This window comes from Mustelus asterias, chromosome 14 (assembly GCF_964213995.1).
Source record: "Mustelus asterias chromosome 14, sMusAst1.hap1.1, whole genome shotgun sequence".
Classification (NCBI taxonomy): domain Eukaryota; kingdom Metazoa; phylum Chordata; class Chondrichthyes; order Carcharhiniformes; family Triakidae; genus Mustelus; species Mustelus asterias.
This window is the reverse complement of record NC_135814.1, coordinates 93518997-93534955: the sequence shown is the minus strand read 5'-3', so window position 1 is coordinate 93534955 and position 15959 is coordinate 93518997. Positions and strand designations below refer to the sequence as shown.

General features: G+C 41.0%; 1 protein-coding gene across 1 annotated transcript in view; it reads right to left on the bottom strand.

The window, feature by feature from the left end:
- Positions 1-15959, bottom strand: part of spag16 (sperm associated antigen 16) — a 926172-nt gene that overhangs the window by 875223 nt on the left and 34990 nt on the right. Inside the window, exons 5-6 of the mRNA XM_078227730.1 lie at positions 11522-11659; positions 11295-11402 (exon numbers count right to left, since the gene is read on the bottom strand). Of these exons, the coding sequence (XP_078083856.1) occupies positions 11295-11402; positions 11522-11659 (246 nt within the window). The remainder of the gene's footprint in view (positions 1-11294; positions 11403-11521; positions 11660-15959) is intronic.

Below are 15959 nucleotides of genomic sequence, written 5' to 3'. Positions count from 1 at the left end.
AATAAAATCAGGAATTGAAAGCTAGCCCACTGTTATAAAAACCCACTAATGTCCTGTAGGCGCCCACATCCAAAACAGAGTTTAAAAAATACAAGATGTGCCAGGGAGATCATGGAGGTCTACCAACACTACACCATCCCCCAAGACAGCAGACCTTTCACTAGTGACATCTGACAACCCTTACTCAGCAAACACATTACCATCCACCCTGCACAGTCAACCAATCAGTAGTAAGAATGCTAACATGTACCGACCTATTAGTGTGGCCAATCAACATTAATATCCAGCCCAAATGCCCATTCTCCACTATATACAAGTACCTCTTTCACCTGTTCTAGGCATTCCTCCAGATGATGGGCAGAGTGCATTGCCCGAAATGTCCCACCAATTCTAAAGAACTCAAAGTGCTTTTCAGAGCAAATATTACATAATGTAACCGTAAAGCCTTCTTACTCAATTTTACCACTCTCACCATGAAAATCTTCAACGAACTTATAACTGTAACCAGATGAGGATACTCTTTCCTGTATGAGTGCGCCACATAAGTGCACAGTCTATTTAGAATCATTAATTGCAAACAACTATTCATGCTTTCTTAACACTGTTTTCCTTATGTGTCTACTCATATTTTTATACTGTCATTTCTAGCATTCTTTCTGCATATAACCTGAAGGCCAGGATCGCAGGAGGTGGTTGGTTCTTCACGCTGTACAAAAGGGTCCTGGGATTGAGGTGGCCCTCATCTCATGGCAGCTAGCTGTTAGCTGCTTACTCCCCAAGCAGCCTGGTCTCATCTCCTACCTTTTACTGCTGTGCCCAGAAGTGTAGCATATGAAGGAGTCCTGAAAAATTGAATTGTCAAGCAGGTGGACTGCAGCCATCAACAGTCCATTGGGTTTCAGTCTGCATTCCCTCTGATCACTGACATGATTGGTCTAATGGGAGCCATCAAATCATGAAAGCTCTAAAAGGCACTGGTTGCCTAAAGTCTCAAAGCCATAATTCATGTTTGTGAAACACTCCGCGAGATGGAGCCATCAAATGTTTGGCTTCTTTGCCAGGAATCTACTGCAGATTTCAATGAAGCTGTCATCTGCATCATTGTTGCCTGCAAGGGAAGAAAGCTTCCATGATGTTGACACAAAAGACAATTGTAGACTCATCTTTCTGTTTTCAGCTTCCCAGCAAGATGGAACTCACATCCACTATCCTCTCCTCCAGGTTCTTAATGCCCTCTAAATCACCGGCCGCCTCGCCCTCACTATCATTACCTAAATTCCTCAGGATGTAAGTCTCTGAGCTGTTGTCTGGCAGAGATTAAGCAAGTACTGCAGGTGGGTAAGTTGGAAAGGGTTGGGACAGAGATACATGAGCTAAAATGAAGCAACTGGGATTCGTCTGTGGTTTGGTTCTCTTCCTCTTTCCCTTCATCATCAGTGAAAGTGTATTTTGTAAATTGAGCAGCTTATTTCCATTTTGTGCCCCAGCCTGATTAATTTGTGATAAAGCTGCAAATTTGATTTTTTTTTATTAACTCAACGCCAACCACAGCTTTGAGGCTATTGATTTGAATTTGCCAGTTGTTACAATATTAACTATTAAAATGAAAATAAGGGAATCCCATGTGTAAAACATAAAGTGCTACAATTTATACAAATTATTTTTGTTCTATGTTTACAAAAGTACCATTTTTGTACTTTTTTGTCAGAGATGCTTTTAATTTCTCTGTGACTTTTTTCATTAATAACAGGTCTCCCATGGAGGTGTGGGGATAACATCAGAATATTGACGTGTAATGACTAAACAGTCAATTTACATTGTTGTTAAATGGAATATTGTGGAGTTATTTCTGATTCTTTGATGATTAAAAGATTTGTAGCTGGGCTTTTCGGAGGATGTGTTGCTGGCTGTGTCGGTACTGTGGTTGTCTTCATGTCTTCTGCCATTTGAAACAGATTGAGTGCTATGCAGGCATCTCTTCTGAGGAGTGAAAAGGGCTGATTTTGCACAATGTACATAACTTCTGTGATCTGTTTGTCACCATACCTTAATGGAATCATTTCAATGGCTGATGGTTCAGACCCTTGGAGCCACGGTTTTTCACCCGATATGACAATCATTTTGATACCGGAATCTAACTTGATATTGGTTAAATGGCCATTTACTGAGATGTCCATGTTCCAGAAGGAGGAGCTGCATCATCTGATGTCACCCATGTATGGCTCTTGGGATTGTCTGCATGGTGCAGAGGACATGACTGAAGTGCACCTGTTTGTGATAGTGGAAGCATAACAGCATTGTGCGGACATTGGACCTTCCTGTGGGTGTGCTTCCCCTGTGCTCCCCCAGTGCTGGCATAAATTGCCAAGATGATTGGGTGTTGGCTTACCCTGGCTTGGATGGTCTCTGCACTTCTGTGGCCAAAAGTGGTGGACCAACGTTTGGCTTCTGCCTCATTAAGTGCTCTCACCTCTGAGAATGGTCCAATGTTGGTCTTGCAGTTCAGACAACCTGACTAGCTGGACGACCTTGTTGGGAATGACATTTTTCTCGGCTTGGATAAGATCGGAGAGCAAATCGTCCTCAACACTCACCAGGATCTGTCTTGGATGATTTATTTCAGATCTCTGTATTTGCATCCTTCTGCCATGTGGTAAAGGTTATTGATAACGGAATTGACAGGCTCCCCAGGATGTTGGACTCTACAGTTAAATTTGGTGCATTCCAAGACCTTGTTGGATCACAGGTTGAAAAAGAGGTCGAAAGATTTTAAAACCTTTTAAAACTTAGCAGACAACTCATCTATGACTTGTCTGGTGATGGTGGTGGTGAATTATTTTCTTCAATAACTCCAATTGTGAGATTTGTCCAGGCCATAGGTAAGGCACATTGAGGGTGAAAATGATAAACTGAGATCCATGGTTGAAAAAGTTTAAAGTGTGGATGTCCCTTTAAGAGATCAAAGGATTTCAAAATGACATCACTGGCTATTGCCAAAGGAAAGATTTTCATACACTTCAGACTTCTGGTGTGACTTTTAAAATGGCGGTGATGGGCCGGAAGGAGGAAGAAGTTGCAAAACGGCCACAGGTCTGGTCATGACTGTGGGCCAATAGAATTGTGTCAATTTGCCACAGATTGAGTCTGGGTTGGGAGGGCAGACGTCTCGCTGACTAGGAGGCCAAATATTTTGTGAGGGCCTTGGATTTTCATTTAAATGGAATTTTCCGTATGTTCGATTTTTTTTCCCTTTTTTCTTATGCTCCAGACTCAGGGGCCATGTGGAGGGAGGGCCGATTCGGAGGTCAGGGTAGCAATGGAAGTGCAACTGGTTTTTCTGCCTGACTGATTTTTTAAAGAAATAGTTCACAGAACTGGCTTCCCTAGAAGTTTAAAAAGGTTGTATCTCCCTCTGCAGGTTGCTAGCTCTGCTTTGTTGAAGCAACATCTGTCTTTTTTCTATTGCCAGGGTCTTCTGTCTCCAGAGATTTTCAGGTGAGTTTTCACAACTTCCTACTTATTGAGTAAATTTTTTTTCAGAGCAGAAATTTGTTACTGGTATAAGAACATAAGAACTAGGAGCAGGAGTAGACCATCTGGCCCCGCGAGCCTGCTCCGCCATTCAATACGATCATGGCTGATCTTTTTGTAGACTCAGCTCCACTTACCCGCCCGCTCACCATAACCCTTAATTCTGTTACTGTTCAAAAATCTATCTATCCTTGCCTTAAAACATTCAATGAGGTAGCCTCAACTGCTTCACTGGGCAGGGAATTCCACAGATTCACAACCCTTTGTGTGAAGAAGTTCCTCCTCAACTCAGTCCTAAATCTGCTTCCCCTTATTCTGAGGCTATGCCTCCTAGTTCTAGTTTCACCCGCCAGTGGAAACAACTTCCCTGCTTCTATCTTATCTATTCCCTTCATAATCTTATATCTTTCTATAAGATCTCCCCTCATTCTTCTGAATTCCAATGAGTATAGCCCCAGTCTACTCAGTCTCTCCTCATAAGCCAACCAATCAACTCCGGAATCAAACCTAGTGAACCTTTGGGGCGGCACGGTAGCACAGTGGTTAGCACTGCTGCTTCACAGCTCCAGGGTCCCGGGTTCGATTCCCGGCTCGGGTCACTGTCTGTGTGGAGTTTGCACATTCTCCTCGTGTCTGCGTGGGTTTCCTCCGGGTGCTCCGGTTTCCTCCCACAGTCCAAAGATGTGCGGGTTAGGTTGATTGGCCAGGTTAAAAATTGCCCCTTAGAGTCCTGGGATGTGTAGGTTAGAGGGATTAGCGGGTAAATATGTGGGGGTAGGGCCTGGGTGGGATTGTGGTCGGTGCAGACTCGATGGGCCGAATGGCCTCCTTCTGCACTGTAGGGTTTCTATGATTTCTATGATTTCTCTGCACCCCCACCAGTGCCAGTATATCCTTTCTCAAGTAAGGAGACCAAAACTGTACACAGTGCTCAGGATGTGGCCTCACCAGCACTTATACAGCTGCAACATAATCTTGCTGTTTTTAAACTCCATCCCTCTAGCAGTGAAGGACAAAATTCCATTTGCCTTCTTAATTACCTGCTGCACCTGCAAACCAACTCCTTGTGATTCCTGCACAAGGACACCCAGGTCCCTCTGCACAGCAGCATGCTGCAATTTTTTACCATTTAAATAATAGTCCATTTTGCTGTTATTCCTACCAAAATGGATGACCTCACGTTTACCAACATTGTACTCCATCTGCCAGACCCTCACCCACTCACTTAGATTATCTATATCCCTTTGCAGACTTTCAGCATCCTCGGCACACTTTGCTCTTCCACCCATCTTAGTGTCATCTGCGAACTTTGACACACTACACTTGGTCCCCAGCTCCAAATCATCTACGTAATTCGTAAACAATTGCAGTCCGAACACTGATCCCTGAGGCACACCACTAGTCACTGATTGCCAACCAGAAAAACACCCATTTACCCCCATTCTTTGCTTTCTGTTAGTTAACCAATCCTCTATCCATGCTAATACATTACCCGTAACACTGTGCACCTTTATCTTATGTAGCAGTCTTTGGTGCGGCACCTTGTCAAATGCCTTCTGGAAATCCAGATACACCACATCCACAGGTTCCCCGTTGTCCACTGCACATGTAACGTTCTCAAAGAATTCCACCAAATTAGTCAAACATGACCTGCCCTTCATAAACCCATGCTGCGTCTTACCAATGGGACAATTTATATCCAGATGTCTCGCTATTTCTTCCTTGATGATAGATTCAAGCATTTCCCCTTCTCCAGAAGTTAAGCTAACCGGCCTACAGTTACCTGACTTTTGTCTACCTCCTTTTTTAAACAGTGGCGTCACATTTGCTGTTTTCCAATCTGCGGGAACCACTCCAGAGTCCAGCGAATTTTGGTAAATTACCACTCGTGCATTTGCTATTTCTCCCGCCACCTCTTTTAGTACCCTGGGGTGCATTCCATCAGGACCAGCAGACTTGTCTACCTTTAGCCCCATTAACTTGCCCAACACTATCTCTTTCATGATAATTTCTAGGTTCTCACCTGCCATAGCCTTCCTGTCATCAATTTTTGGCATGTTATTTGTTTTCCACTGTGAAGACCGACACAAAATACCTGTTCAATGCCTCAGCCATTTTCTCATTTCAGTTATTACATCCCCCTTCTCGTCCTCTAAAGGACCAATGTTTAATTTTGCCACTCTTTTTCGTTTTATATATTTATAGAAACTTTTGCTATCTGTTTTTATATTCTGATCTAGTTTACTCTTACAATCCATCTTACCTTTCTTTATAGCTTTTTTCTGCTGACCTTTAAAGATTTCCCAATCCTCTAGATTCTCACTAATCTTCGCCACTTTGTATGTATTTTCTTTCAATTTGATACCCTCCTTTATTTCCTTAGATATCCATGGCTGATTATCTATTTTTCTACAGTTTTTCCTTATAACTGGTATATACTTTTGCTGAGCACTGTGAAAGATCACTTTGAAAGTCCTCCACTGTTCCTCAATTGTCCCACCATAAAGTTTTTGCTCCCAGTCTACCTTAGCCAACTCCTCCCTCATCCCTTTATAGTCTCCCTTGTTTAAGCACAAGACACTGGAATTGGATTTTACCTCCTCACGCTCCATCTGTATTTTAAGTTCAACCATACTGTGATCGCTCCTTCCAAGAGGATCCCTTACTGCAAGATCATTAATTATTCCCGTCTCATTACACAGGACCAGATCTAGGATAGCTTGCTCCCTTGTCGGTTCCATTACATACTGTTCAAGGAAGCTATCGCGGATACATTCTATGAATTCCTCCTCAAGGCTGCCTTGACCGACCGGGTTTGACCAATTGATATGTAGATTAAAATCCCCCATGATAATTGCTGTACCATTTTTACATGCATCAGTTATTTCTTTGTTTATTTCTCACCCCACCATGATGTCATTATTTGGTGGCCTATAGACTACGCCTATCAGTGACTTTTTCTCCTGACTATTTCTAATTTCCACCCAAATGGATTCAACCTTTTTTTCCCATAGAACCTATATCATCTCTCACTACCGCCCTGATATCATCCTTAAATATCAGAGCTACACCTTTACCTTTCTGTCGGTCCCTCCGAACAGTTTGATACCCTTGGATATTCAACTCCCAGTCGTGACCATCCTGCAACCATGTCTCTGTAATGGCCACCAAATCATATTCGTTCGCAATGATTTGTGCTGTCAACTCGTTGACCTTGTTTCGAATGCTACGAACATTCAGATAAAGTGCCCTTATGCTAGTTTTTGTACCTTCTTTTTGAATTCTAACACTTCCATTAATAACATCTCCCGAGTTAGAACAAAGAACAATACAGCACAGGAACAGGCCCTTCGGCCCTCCAAGCCCACGCCGCTCCCTGGTCCAAACTAGACCATTCTTTTGTATCCCTCCATTCCCACTCCGTTCTCTTTCCTTTTAACTTTTTTCCTGATTTTTGATGTAGTTGGAACCTTCTCCTCACATTTTGTCCTTGCTCCCTCCTTCTCAGACTACTTACATAGGTTCCCATCCCCCTGGCATATTAGTTTAAACCTTCCCCAACCACTCTAGCAAACACTCCCCCAAGGACATCAGTCCCAGTCCTGCCCAGGTGTAACCCATCCAATTTGTACAGGTCCCAACTCTCTCAGAACGGGTCCCAATGCCCCAGGAAACCCTCCCCCTGACACTATCTCTTCAGCCATGTATTTATCCGATATATCCTCTCATTTCTACTCTGACTAGCACATGGCACCGGTAGTAATCCTGAGATCACTACCTTTGAGGTCCGATTTCTTAACTTTCTTCCTAGCTCCCTGTATTCTGCTTTTAGGACCTCATCCCTTTTTTTTACCTATGTCGCTTGTACCAACGTGTACTACGACCACTGGCTGTTCGCCCTCCCCTTTCAGAATGTCCTGCAGCCGCTCTGAGACACCCTTGACCCTAGCACTAGGGAGGCAACTACCATCCTGGAGTCTCATTTGTGGCCACAGAAACTCCTGCTATTCCCCTTACAATTGAATCCCCTATAACTATTGCACTGGCACACTTTTTACCCCTCCCCTCTGCAGCAGAACCAACCATGGTGCAACGAGTTTGGCTGCTGCTGCTTTCCCCAGAGAGGTCATTCCCCTCAACAGTATCCAGAGCGGTATATCTGTTTTGCAGGGGAATGGTCACATGAGATGCCTGCACTACCTGCCTATCTCTCTTGCTCTGTCTGGTGGTCACCCATTCTCTTCCTGCCTGCGGAGTCTGAGCCTGCGGTGTGACCAACTCTCTATACGTGCTATCCACAATACTCTCTGACTCGCGGATGCTCCATAGTGTCTCCAGCCGCCCTCCAGCTCTGAAACTCAAGCTTCCAGGAGCTGTAGCTGGAGACAATTCCCGCACACACGCTGACCCAGGGGACTGGAACTGTCCCAGCCTGCCACATGGAGCAAGAGGAGCAAACCACGGCTTGGAGCTCTCCTGTCATGTCTTACCCCTTTAAATTAAACTTTTGAAAGATGCTTTGTTTCAGATATATACAATTTTCTAGGGCCCTTCTTTCCTGCTCCTTGTTACTACCGAGTATACCCTTTTCAAATATTCTTGATTTTTCAGTCTTTTTACAGAAGATGTGAATTTTGATTTCCTGCTGCCACCATGTTTTGTCAGATGGTCGCTAAGCGTGGCATGTACTACCAAGACACCATTAAGCAGTCTTGAAGAAATTACCAAGAGGTCTTTATTAATATTACTGAACTATGTCCAAATTTAGAGTAGAGGGTATAGGTACAGAGAGGATTCCGTGGCATGTCTTTACATGTTGCTATCTAATTCTACACCGCTGACCTAAGCTCTAGGTCAGGTGCTTTCTTACATCATTGGTGGTCAGTCCTAGGTTAACCCTTAATGTAATGATCCTTCTATGTTACTCACCTCATTCCAACAGGCACGGGTGTGCCATGTATCACAGACCGTACCTCCTAATCCTGTGGCAAATAAATTTCATGGTTCAAGATTTTTAATAAATGTTTCAATAACTTCTGGGACACACTGTACTGATGTGCATTAATACTCCTACTGATCGGAAGGTGTCATTGAAATGTGATAGCTTTACATGGACAGACTGCATTATATATATGGATGTCAGAAGTTACAATGCAAGAAAAAGTTAACTCAAAGATTTATAAAAACAGGACAGCGGTAAATGCAGTAGATTATAGATAAATTGTAATTTTTCTTTTACATAAATATGTTTTTAATTTAATATTTTTCTACTTGCAGGCACTTTTGATACAAGGGCCAGAAAGTTAAATGGAGACCCCCAATGTGCAACCCCCCCCCCCCCCCTCCCCCCTCCACTTAATTGGGTAGTTCTGAGTTGGTTTACAACTGTTAGTCCATTAATTCGTTCAGGACAAGTCTTCCACCCCATATTGGAAGAGGTCCCGCCTCAGAGTTGTTGGCCAGTCAGATGGCCTGATGTTCTCTAGTTGTAGTAGCACTACCAGGACTCACCTGATGAAGGAGCAGCACTCCAAAACCTCGTGATTCCAAATAAACCTGTTGGAATTTAACCTGATGTTGTGAGACTTCTTACTGTGCCCACCCAAGTCCAATGCCAGCATCTCCACAACAGGATTAATGGCCACTGCTGGGACTGCATGCAGTCCCCAACGATGATCATCAATGGAGCCAGATTAGGAGGTAAATTGGGGTGTTTCACCAGAGCTAATCGGGCAAATCTGAGCGAGGAGGGTAAAGGATTGAGTTCAGGATGGCAGAGGGATGGGAGAAATCACACAGGGAAGGGAAGAGAAATATGGGGGGGGGGGTCCCCAACTGAGCACAGGATACCCAAACAGGAGAAATATACCTCCAGCCCTTATAAAAACCATTCTGCTATCATTAAAATACCAGTGGCAGTCAGGAGCCCTAAACTGGCCATTAATTTGTAACCACTCCATGATTCTATTAGACATGGCTACAGGGAAAAGGTAGGTATGCCAGCATACATGATAGGATGAATGGGCCCCTTCTATGATTCTATTATTTTTCATTGAGCACTTAAGGGCTTCAATTGGCCTAAGGGTGAGTGCACAATGCCTTCTCCATCATTGTTAAAATACTATTGGAGAAAGGGAGGGGATGAGCATGTCACTGCTGCCAAGGCACCCAATTTTACATCCCCACCCTCCATCTGCCAACCTGCTCCCAGAGGCACTATAAAATTCCACCCAAGGTATGTGTCAACCCAAAGAATCCACATTGACCTGCAACATTTAGTGAGTATCAAGCAATGTGAAAACAAAAACCTTTTTATATTATGAATACAAGACAAGGTCCTTTGAATTTTTGCTTCCTAAAGCAAACAAGAATGCTAACAAAATGTTATTTTGGAGATTATTTCTTAGAATTAGTGTGTTTTGAAAATCATAATTGTTTTCAAACTATTCCTAATATTGGCCAGCATGTCTTCAGCTGCAAAGGCCCTAAGCTCTGGAATTCCCTTCCTAAAGTTTTCTGCCTTTCTATCTCTCTTTGCTCCTCTCTGTCCTAATATATCCATATATGGCTCAGTGTCAAACTTTGTTTTATAACGGTCCTGTGGAGTGCCTTAATTGGAACATTTTACTACGTTCAAAGCATAACACAACTACTTTGACGAAAGGTCCTCGACCAGAAATGTTAACTTTGTTTTCCTTGCCACACAACCAGTTACCAGACCTGCTGAGTATTTCCAACATTTTTATTTCATATTTCCAACATACATAGTATTTGGCTTTTGTGTACTCTGGGAAAACAGAAAGACTAATGATTTTAAAAGTGAAAATATGATTTATTAAATTAGCAAGTCATAAGTATACTCATATAGGTACAGTTTACCTTTACAGCAGCAGGGACCAGCGTTTAATTCCAGCCTTGGGTGAGTGTGTCCATGTAGAGTTTGCATGTTCTACCCCTGTCTGTGTGGGTTTCCTCTGGGTTCTCCGGTTTGCTCCCACAGTCCAAAGATGTACAAGTTGGGGGGCGGGGGGGGGGGGGGGGGTCATGCACACCTGAACAGTTGTTGTCTTCACAGATGCAATCAATACAATCACTGATTTGTCATGAACTTCAACTTTTGTTTACTCATTAACCTCACTGTAAAAGTGAAAATATTAAGCCTTTTTCAATAGGCGTAACTTTGTTGTTATAGAGCATTAATGCATAAATATTGTTGAACATCTTTGTGGTCCTGAGAAAAAAAACTAATTTCACAAGATGAAAAACTTTCTGCTTTGCTCTGAGAATTTTATAATGTGGTCGGTTTAATAATCTTGCATTCTGCCTACTCTGTTCAAGGACACACTATAGGCATCCAATTCAGTGATGTGGGTATAGAAGAAATCTATCCTATATATATTCTAAAGTTTTATAGTCCACTTTCTTCAAGGTCAAAGGCAAGTACTGTCCCTCTACCACTGACCCCGGAATATAGGTCAATAGTGGGAATATTCAAAAGGGAATCTCAAAGGTACGAACATTCAAAAAGAAGCTGTAGAGTCTGGGAATGCTGTAAATGGTGTGTTGGGAGGGCCTGGCTGCAATGGAAGATGGGAAACTTCTAAATGAGTCCACTAGCTGTCAAAACATGACCCACATTCAGTAGTCTCTACAATCATTTGAAATAGTTAGTATTTAATATCATACAGGATCTTCAAGGATTAAAAATCATTTTCATATTTGGTTGTGCTTTCCAAAGACCTTAAAATCCCACATTTCCTTACCTTTTAATATCATTAATGAGTCTGTTCTTTTCTTGTGCCACACGCTTATGGTGCATCCTATGGAAATCACGTTCTTTCCTAAGTTTTATTAATGTTTCGCTAGCTGTGCTGTTGATTAAAAAATTGGCAAGTTTTATTTGTTGCAAAGGTGATAGAAGTATTTTACAGATGTATGTTTCCACATAATTTCTGTACTTTCAAATAACATTAAATTATTTACGACATACTTGGTTGTTATTTTGCAGCCCTCAAGATCTTTCTTCAAATTTTTCAACTCATTCTCAAGCAGCTGGTTTTGAGCATACACGTCAGGAACAAATCCTACATCCTGCAATTTTAGTGAGCCTTTTTGCAGCATTTCATACCTGAAATGACAAAATGTAAAACATTTTGAGGCATGAATAGGGTGAATCTTTTTCCCAGGGTTGGGGAATCAAGAACTAGAGGGCATAGATTTAAGTTAAAAGGGGAAAGAATTAATGGGAACCTGAGGAGCAACGTTTTTACACAGAGGGTGGTACTTATGTGGAATGAGCTGCCAGAGGAAATGGTTGAGGCAGGGACATTGACAACATTTAAAAGGCATTTGGACAGATGCATGGATAGGAAAGGTTGGTTGAGGGATATGGGCCAAATGCAGACAAAAGGGGTTAGCTTAGATGGACATTTTGGTTGGCAAGGACCAGTTTGGGACGAAGGGCCTTACTCCTGTCGTAGATTCTATGATATGATTTTCAAGCAGATATCTTGCTGATTTATGTGTTTCACTAACAATCACTAGAATGAGAAAAACAACAACAGTGGCATGTTAAAATCATATGGCATGACATGAAGGGAAAAACAATACGATATATATTAAGAAAAATTATGAATGAGCGAGCAAGAATATTAAAGAATAATGTGAATATATAAATGAATATAAAGGAATAAAATAGGTTAGCTGGAAGTTCTGGCACAAAGAAAAGAAACAAATGTTGTGGAAATGAGTGAAACGTATTTGAAATCAAATGATGACTCACAAGCTAACTTGCAGTGTTTTGTGTGTTTAGGAAGATACCAGGAAGGTAGGGCAGTGGGTCAGGCAGAATTACTTGTTAGAGATGGAATGTATTACAACAGAGTTAGATGCTGGAAGTGGTACCGAGTCTCTTTGGTAAAATTAAAAGGATAATGGAAGGAAAATAGTAATAGGAGTGTGCAACATCAAAAAACCATAGGGAGGCTGATGATGTTTTTTGGGAGATGTCAATATAGGTCAATGAGTCTTCTGTAACATTCCTGGGGACATCAATTTTCCTTACGCTGACTGTGGTGCACAATAGGGATGCATAAAAGCATGAATTTGTGAAATTTTAAGCCATTTGTTTTTAAAACAGGACATTAAAAACCCATAAAGGTGAATGTAATGTTGCATTTAGTTCCAACAAATGAGGGGAAACAACAATCAAAGTAGAATGTAGAACTAATGATTTAAAGACATGAGATCAAATCCCACCAAGGTAGATGGGGAATTTAAATTCAGTTCATTAACAATTCTGGAATTAAGACCTAGTATCAGCAATGATGACTGTGAAACTACTTGATTGTTATAAAAATCTATCTGATTCACTTACATATTTTCTGGAAAGAAAATTTTACTTGGTCAAATCCAAAGCAATGTGGTTGACTCTTAACTGCCCTTTAAACTGGCGTAGCAAGCCAAGCTGGGGAGGTGGCTCACCACCACCTTCTCAAAACCAATTCAGGATGGGCAATAAATGCTGGCTTTGCAAGTGACATTCACGTTCACTGAATGAATAAAAAAATATGTTTTGGAACCTGCAACCACAATATTCTGACCTTTAGGGTAGTTAAGAGATCAGAAATATTAAAATCAGCTTATTTTAAGGATATAAAATAGTGCATGGGAGTGTTAAAAAGGGAAGAGATGCTAGAAGGAAAAGATATGAAAAAAAGTGGTATAGTTTTAAAAAAAACAACCTTGAAATAGGTTGATCATATAGTAAGGTACATTTGGTTTACTAACAAAATTTTGAAAGGCATTAGGTAAAAAGGGAAAACATTTATGAAAATGTTCAGAATGGAACATTGAATCTAGTGATAAACTGAAGTGTGCCAAGAAACTGATGAGAGTTTTGATGATGGATCATGAGCAAAACACAGCTGGAAACAGTAAAGTATCATTCAAGTATGTTGGGATTAAATAAAAGATGCAAAGAGAGGGAAAAGACGACATTGCAGTAATTATGCCTGAAGGCAGAGAAATTGCTGAAGAATTTTATTCTTATTTTTCAACAGTATTCACAAAGAAATGGGGGTGGGGAGGGAGAGAGATTCCAGAATTGGAAGCATGGCTTAAAGGTGAATATAAACTGAAATATGTTAAAATCACAAAAAGGACATATTGGGGAATTGTTCAAGCTCAAGATAGAAAAGTTCCTGGCTTTGATTACTTTTGTTTCAACGTTCTAAAGGAATTGATTCAAATGATTGAGAATCCTCTTGTGGGTATTTTTCACAGTTCCTGACTCAGACCGAATGCCAAAGGATTGAAAAATAGTAAATATGACTCTGATCTTCGAAATGGAGGCAATTATAAAAATGTCAAGTATGTTTTTGGAAAAGGGTTTGAAACTTTAGGACTTTAGGGACAAGAGCTAATCTAAGACATCAAGTGTGGTTTTAAGGATGGGAGATCATGCTTGAGTAATTCATTGAATTTCTTGGAGAAGTGTAGGATTAATAGTGAGTGTCACCTTCAGGAACGTATTTGACATTGTCCTACACAATAGACTACTGCTCAAGGTACAAGCACAAGGAACAGAGCGGAATATTTTAAAACAGTTTGCCAAATGGTTGATTAGTACATAACATGTACATCAACCGTAAAACAACGAGGAGTAGTTGTACATGGACAAGCATTCTGCGGGTAGCAGGTTACAATTGGAGTACTACAATATTCAATTTTGGGGCTGAAGTTGTTTTCAGCTTTTAACAAAGTTTGACAAAGTGTCACAGAATAGAACAAAATTAAAGCCCATGGGATTAAAGGGCAGTACAAACATAAATAAAAACATAAAGCATTTGCTAAGAAACAGAACGCAGAAAGTAATGGTCAAGTTATTTTTCAGACTGGAGGGAAGTATTCAGTAGTGTTCCTTGGGGGTTGGTATATATTTATGAGGTGTATTAATGGGCATAACTTCAAAATTCATAGATGGTATGGAACTCAGAAATGTAGCAATAAGAATAGTAACAGACTTTAGGAGGACATAGACTGGTAAAATGGGCAAATGCACTGAAGATGAACTGTAATACACAGAAGTATGAAGTTGTGGTGAACCATAGATGGTTACCACTATGGGTACTGAACCATAGATGGTTATCACTATGGGTACTTGTACATATGTTACTCTTGTTACTGTTGGGGTTAGGGTTGGGGTGTTCCACCTGTTGGTATTGTTCTGTGGTACACTCCGGTTGGCTCCGCCTACCTATAGGAGTATAAAGGTCACTGCACTTCCTAGTGACCCTTTAGTCTGGGATTGTACTGTTAAGCAGTAAGCTCCATTCTTGTTGCTAATAAAAGCCTTTATTTCCCGGGTACGATCCAGCCCTCCCGAGTGAATTAATCGCGCATCAGAAGTGATACATTTTTACATTTTGGAAGATTAAAGAGTGATAATATGGATTAAATAGTACAGGGAAAATGACATCAGCGGTTCTTTGAAAATGGCAAGACAAGTTGAGAAGTCTATTAAAAAGCAAATGGTATCATTTATTAATAGAGGAAGAGTATACTAAAGTAAGGAAGTTATGCTAAACCTTTACAAAACATTAGACAGGCCTCAGCTTGACCACTGTGTTTAATTCTGGGTACTACACTTCAGAAAGGATGTCAAAATCTTGAAAACAGTGCAGAAGAGATTTATTAGACTACCACCTACGATGAGGGTCTTCAGTTAGGTTGAAAGACTGATGAAGCTGGGGTTGTTCTTCTTATAGCAGGGAAGGTTAAGAGGAGATTTGGCAGAGATTTTCAAAATCATGAATTGTTTTGACAGGGTAAATAAGGAGAAATAGCTTTCTGGTAGCAGGGTTAGTAACCAGTAAAGATTTAAGATGATTCACACAAGAACCAGAGGCAATATAAGGACACATTTTTAAATAGATTTTGTGATCTGGAATGCATGCCTAAAAGGAGGTAGAAGCAAATTCAATAGTAAATATTCAGAAAAGAGTTGGATAAATACTTGAAGGAAATAAATTATAGGGATATGTCAAAAGAATAGGGGAGTGGGAATAGTAAGTTAATATAGATGGGGTCAGAATAAAGGAGAAAGTAAGAGTTTGAATCAGGGTCATTGTGTATGTATGTGAACCCATGGAATGTGGTAATTAAGACTGGTGAGTTACAGGTGCAGATTGTCATGTGAAAACATGATATTGTGGCTATAACAAAGACCTGACTCAGAAAAAAGCAGGACTGGGTGCTAAATATCCATGAATACAGGATGTTCAGGAAAGAAGAAAAGGAAGAAATGGTGTTATGGTACCAGGTCAGAAACCGCAAGGTGCATTATGAAGCCAGACTAGACCTCAACAATTTTTCTATTTTGACATTAATGTGGGGAGAGGGTGTATCATTTGAGGCACGATTCTACT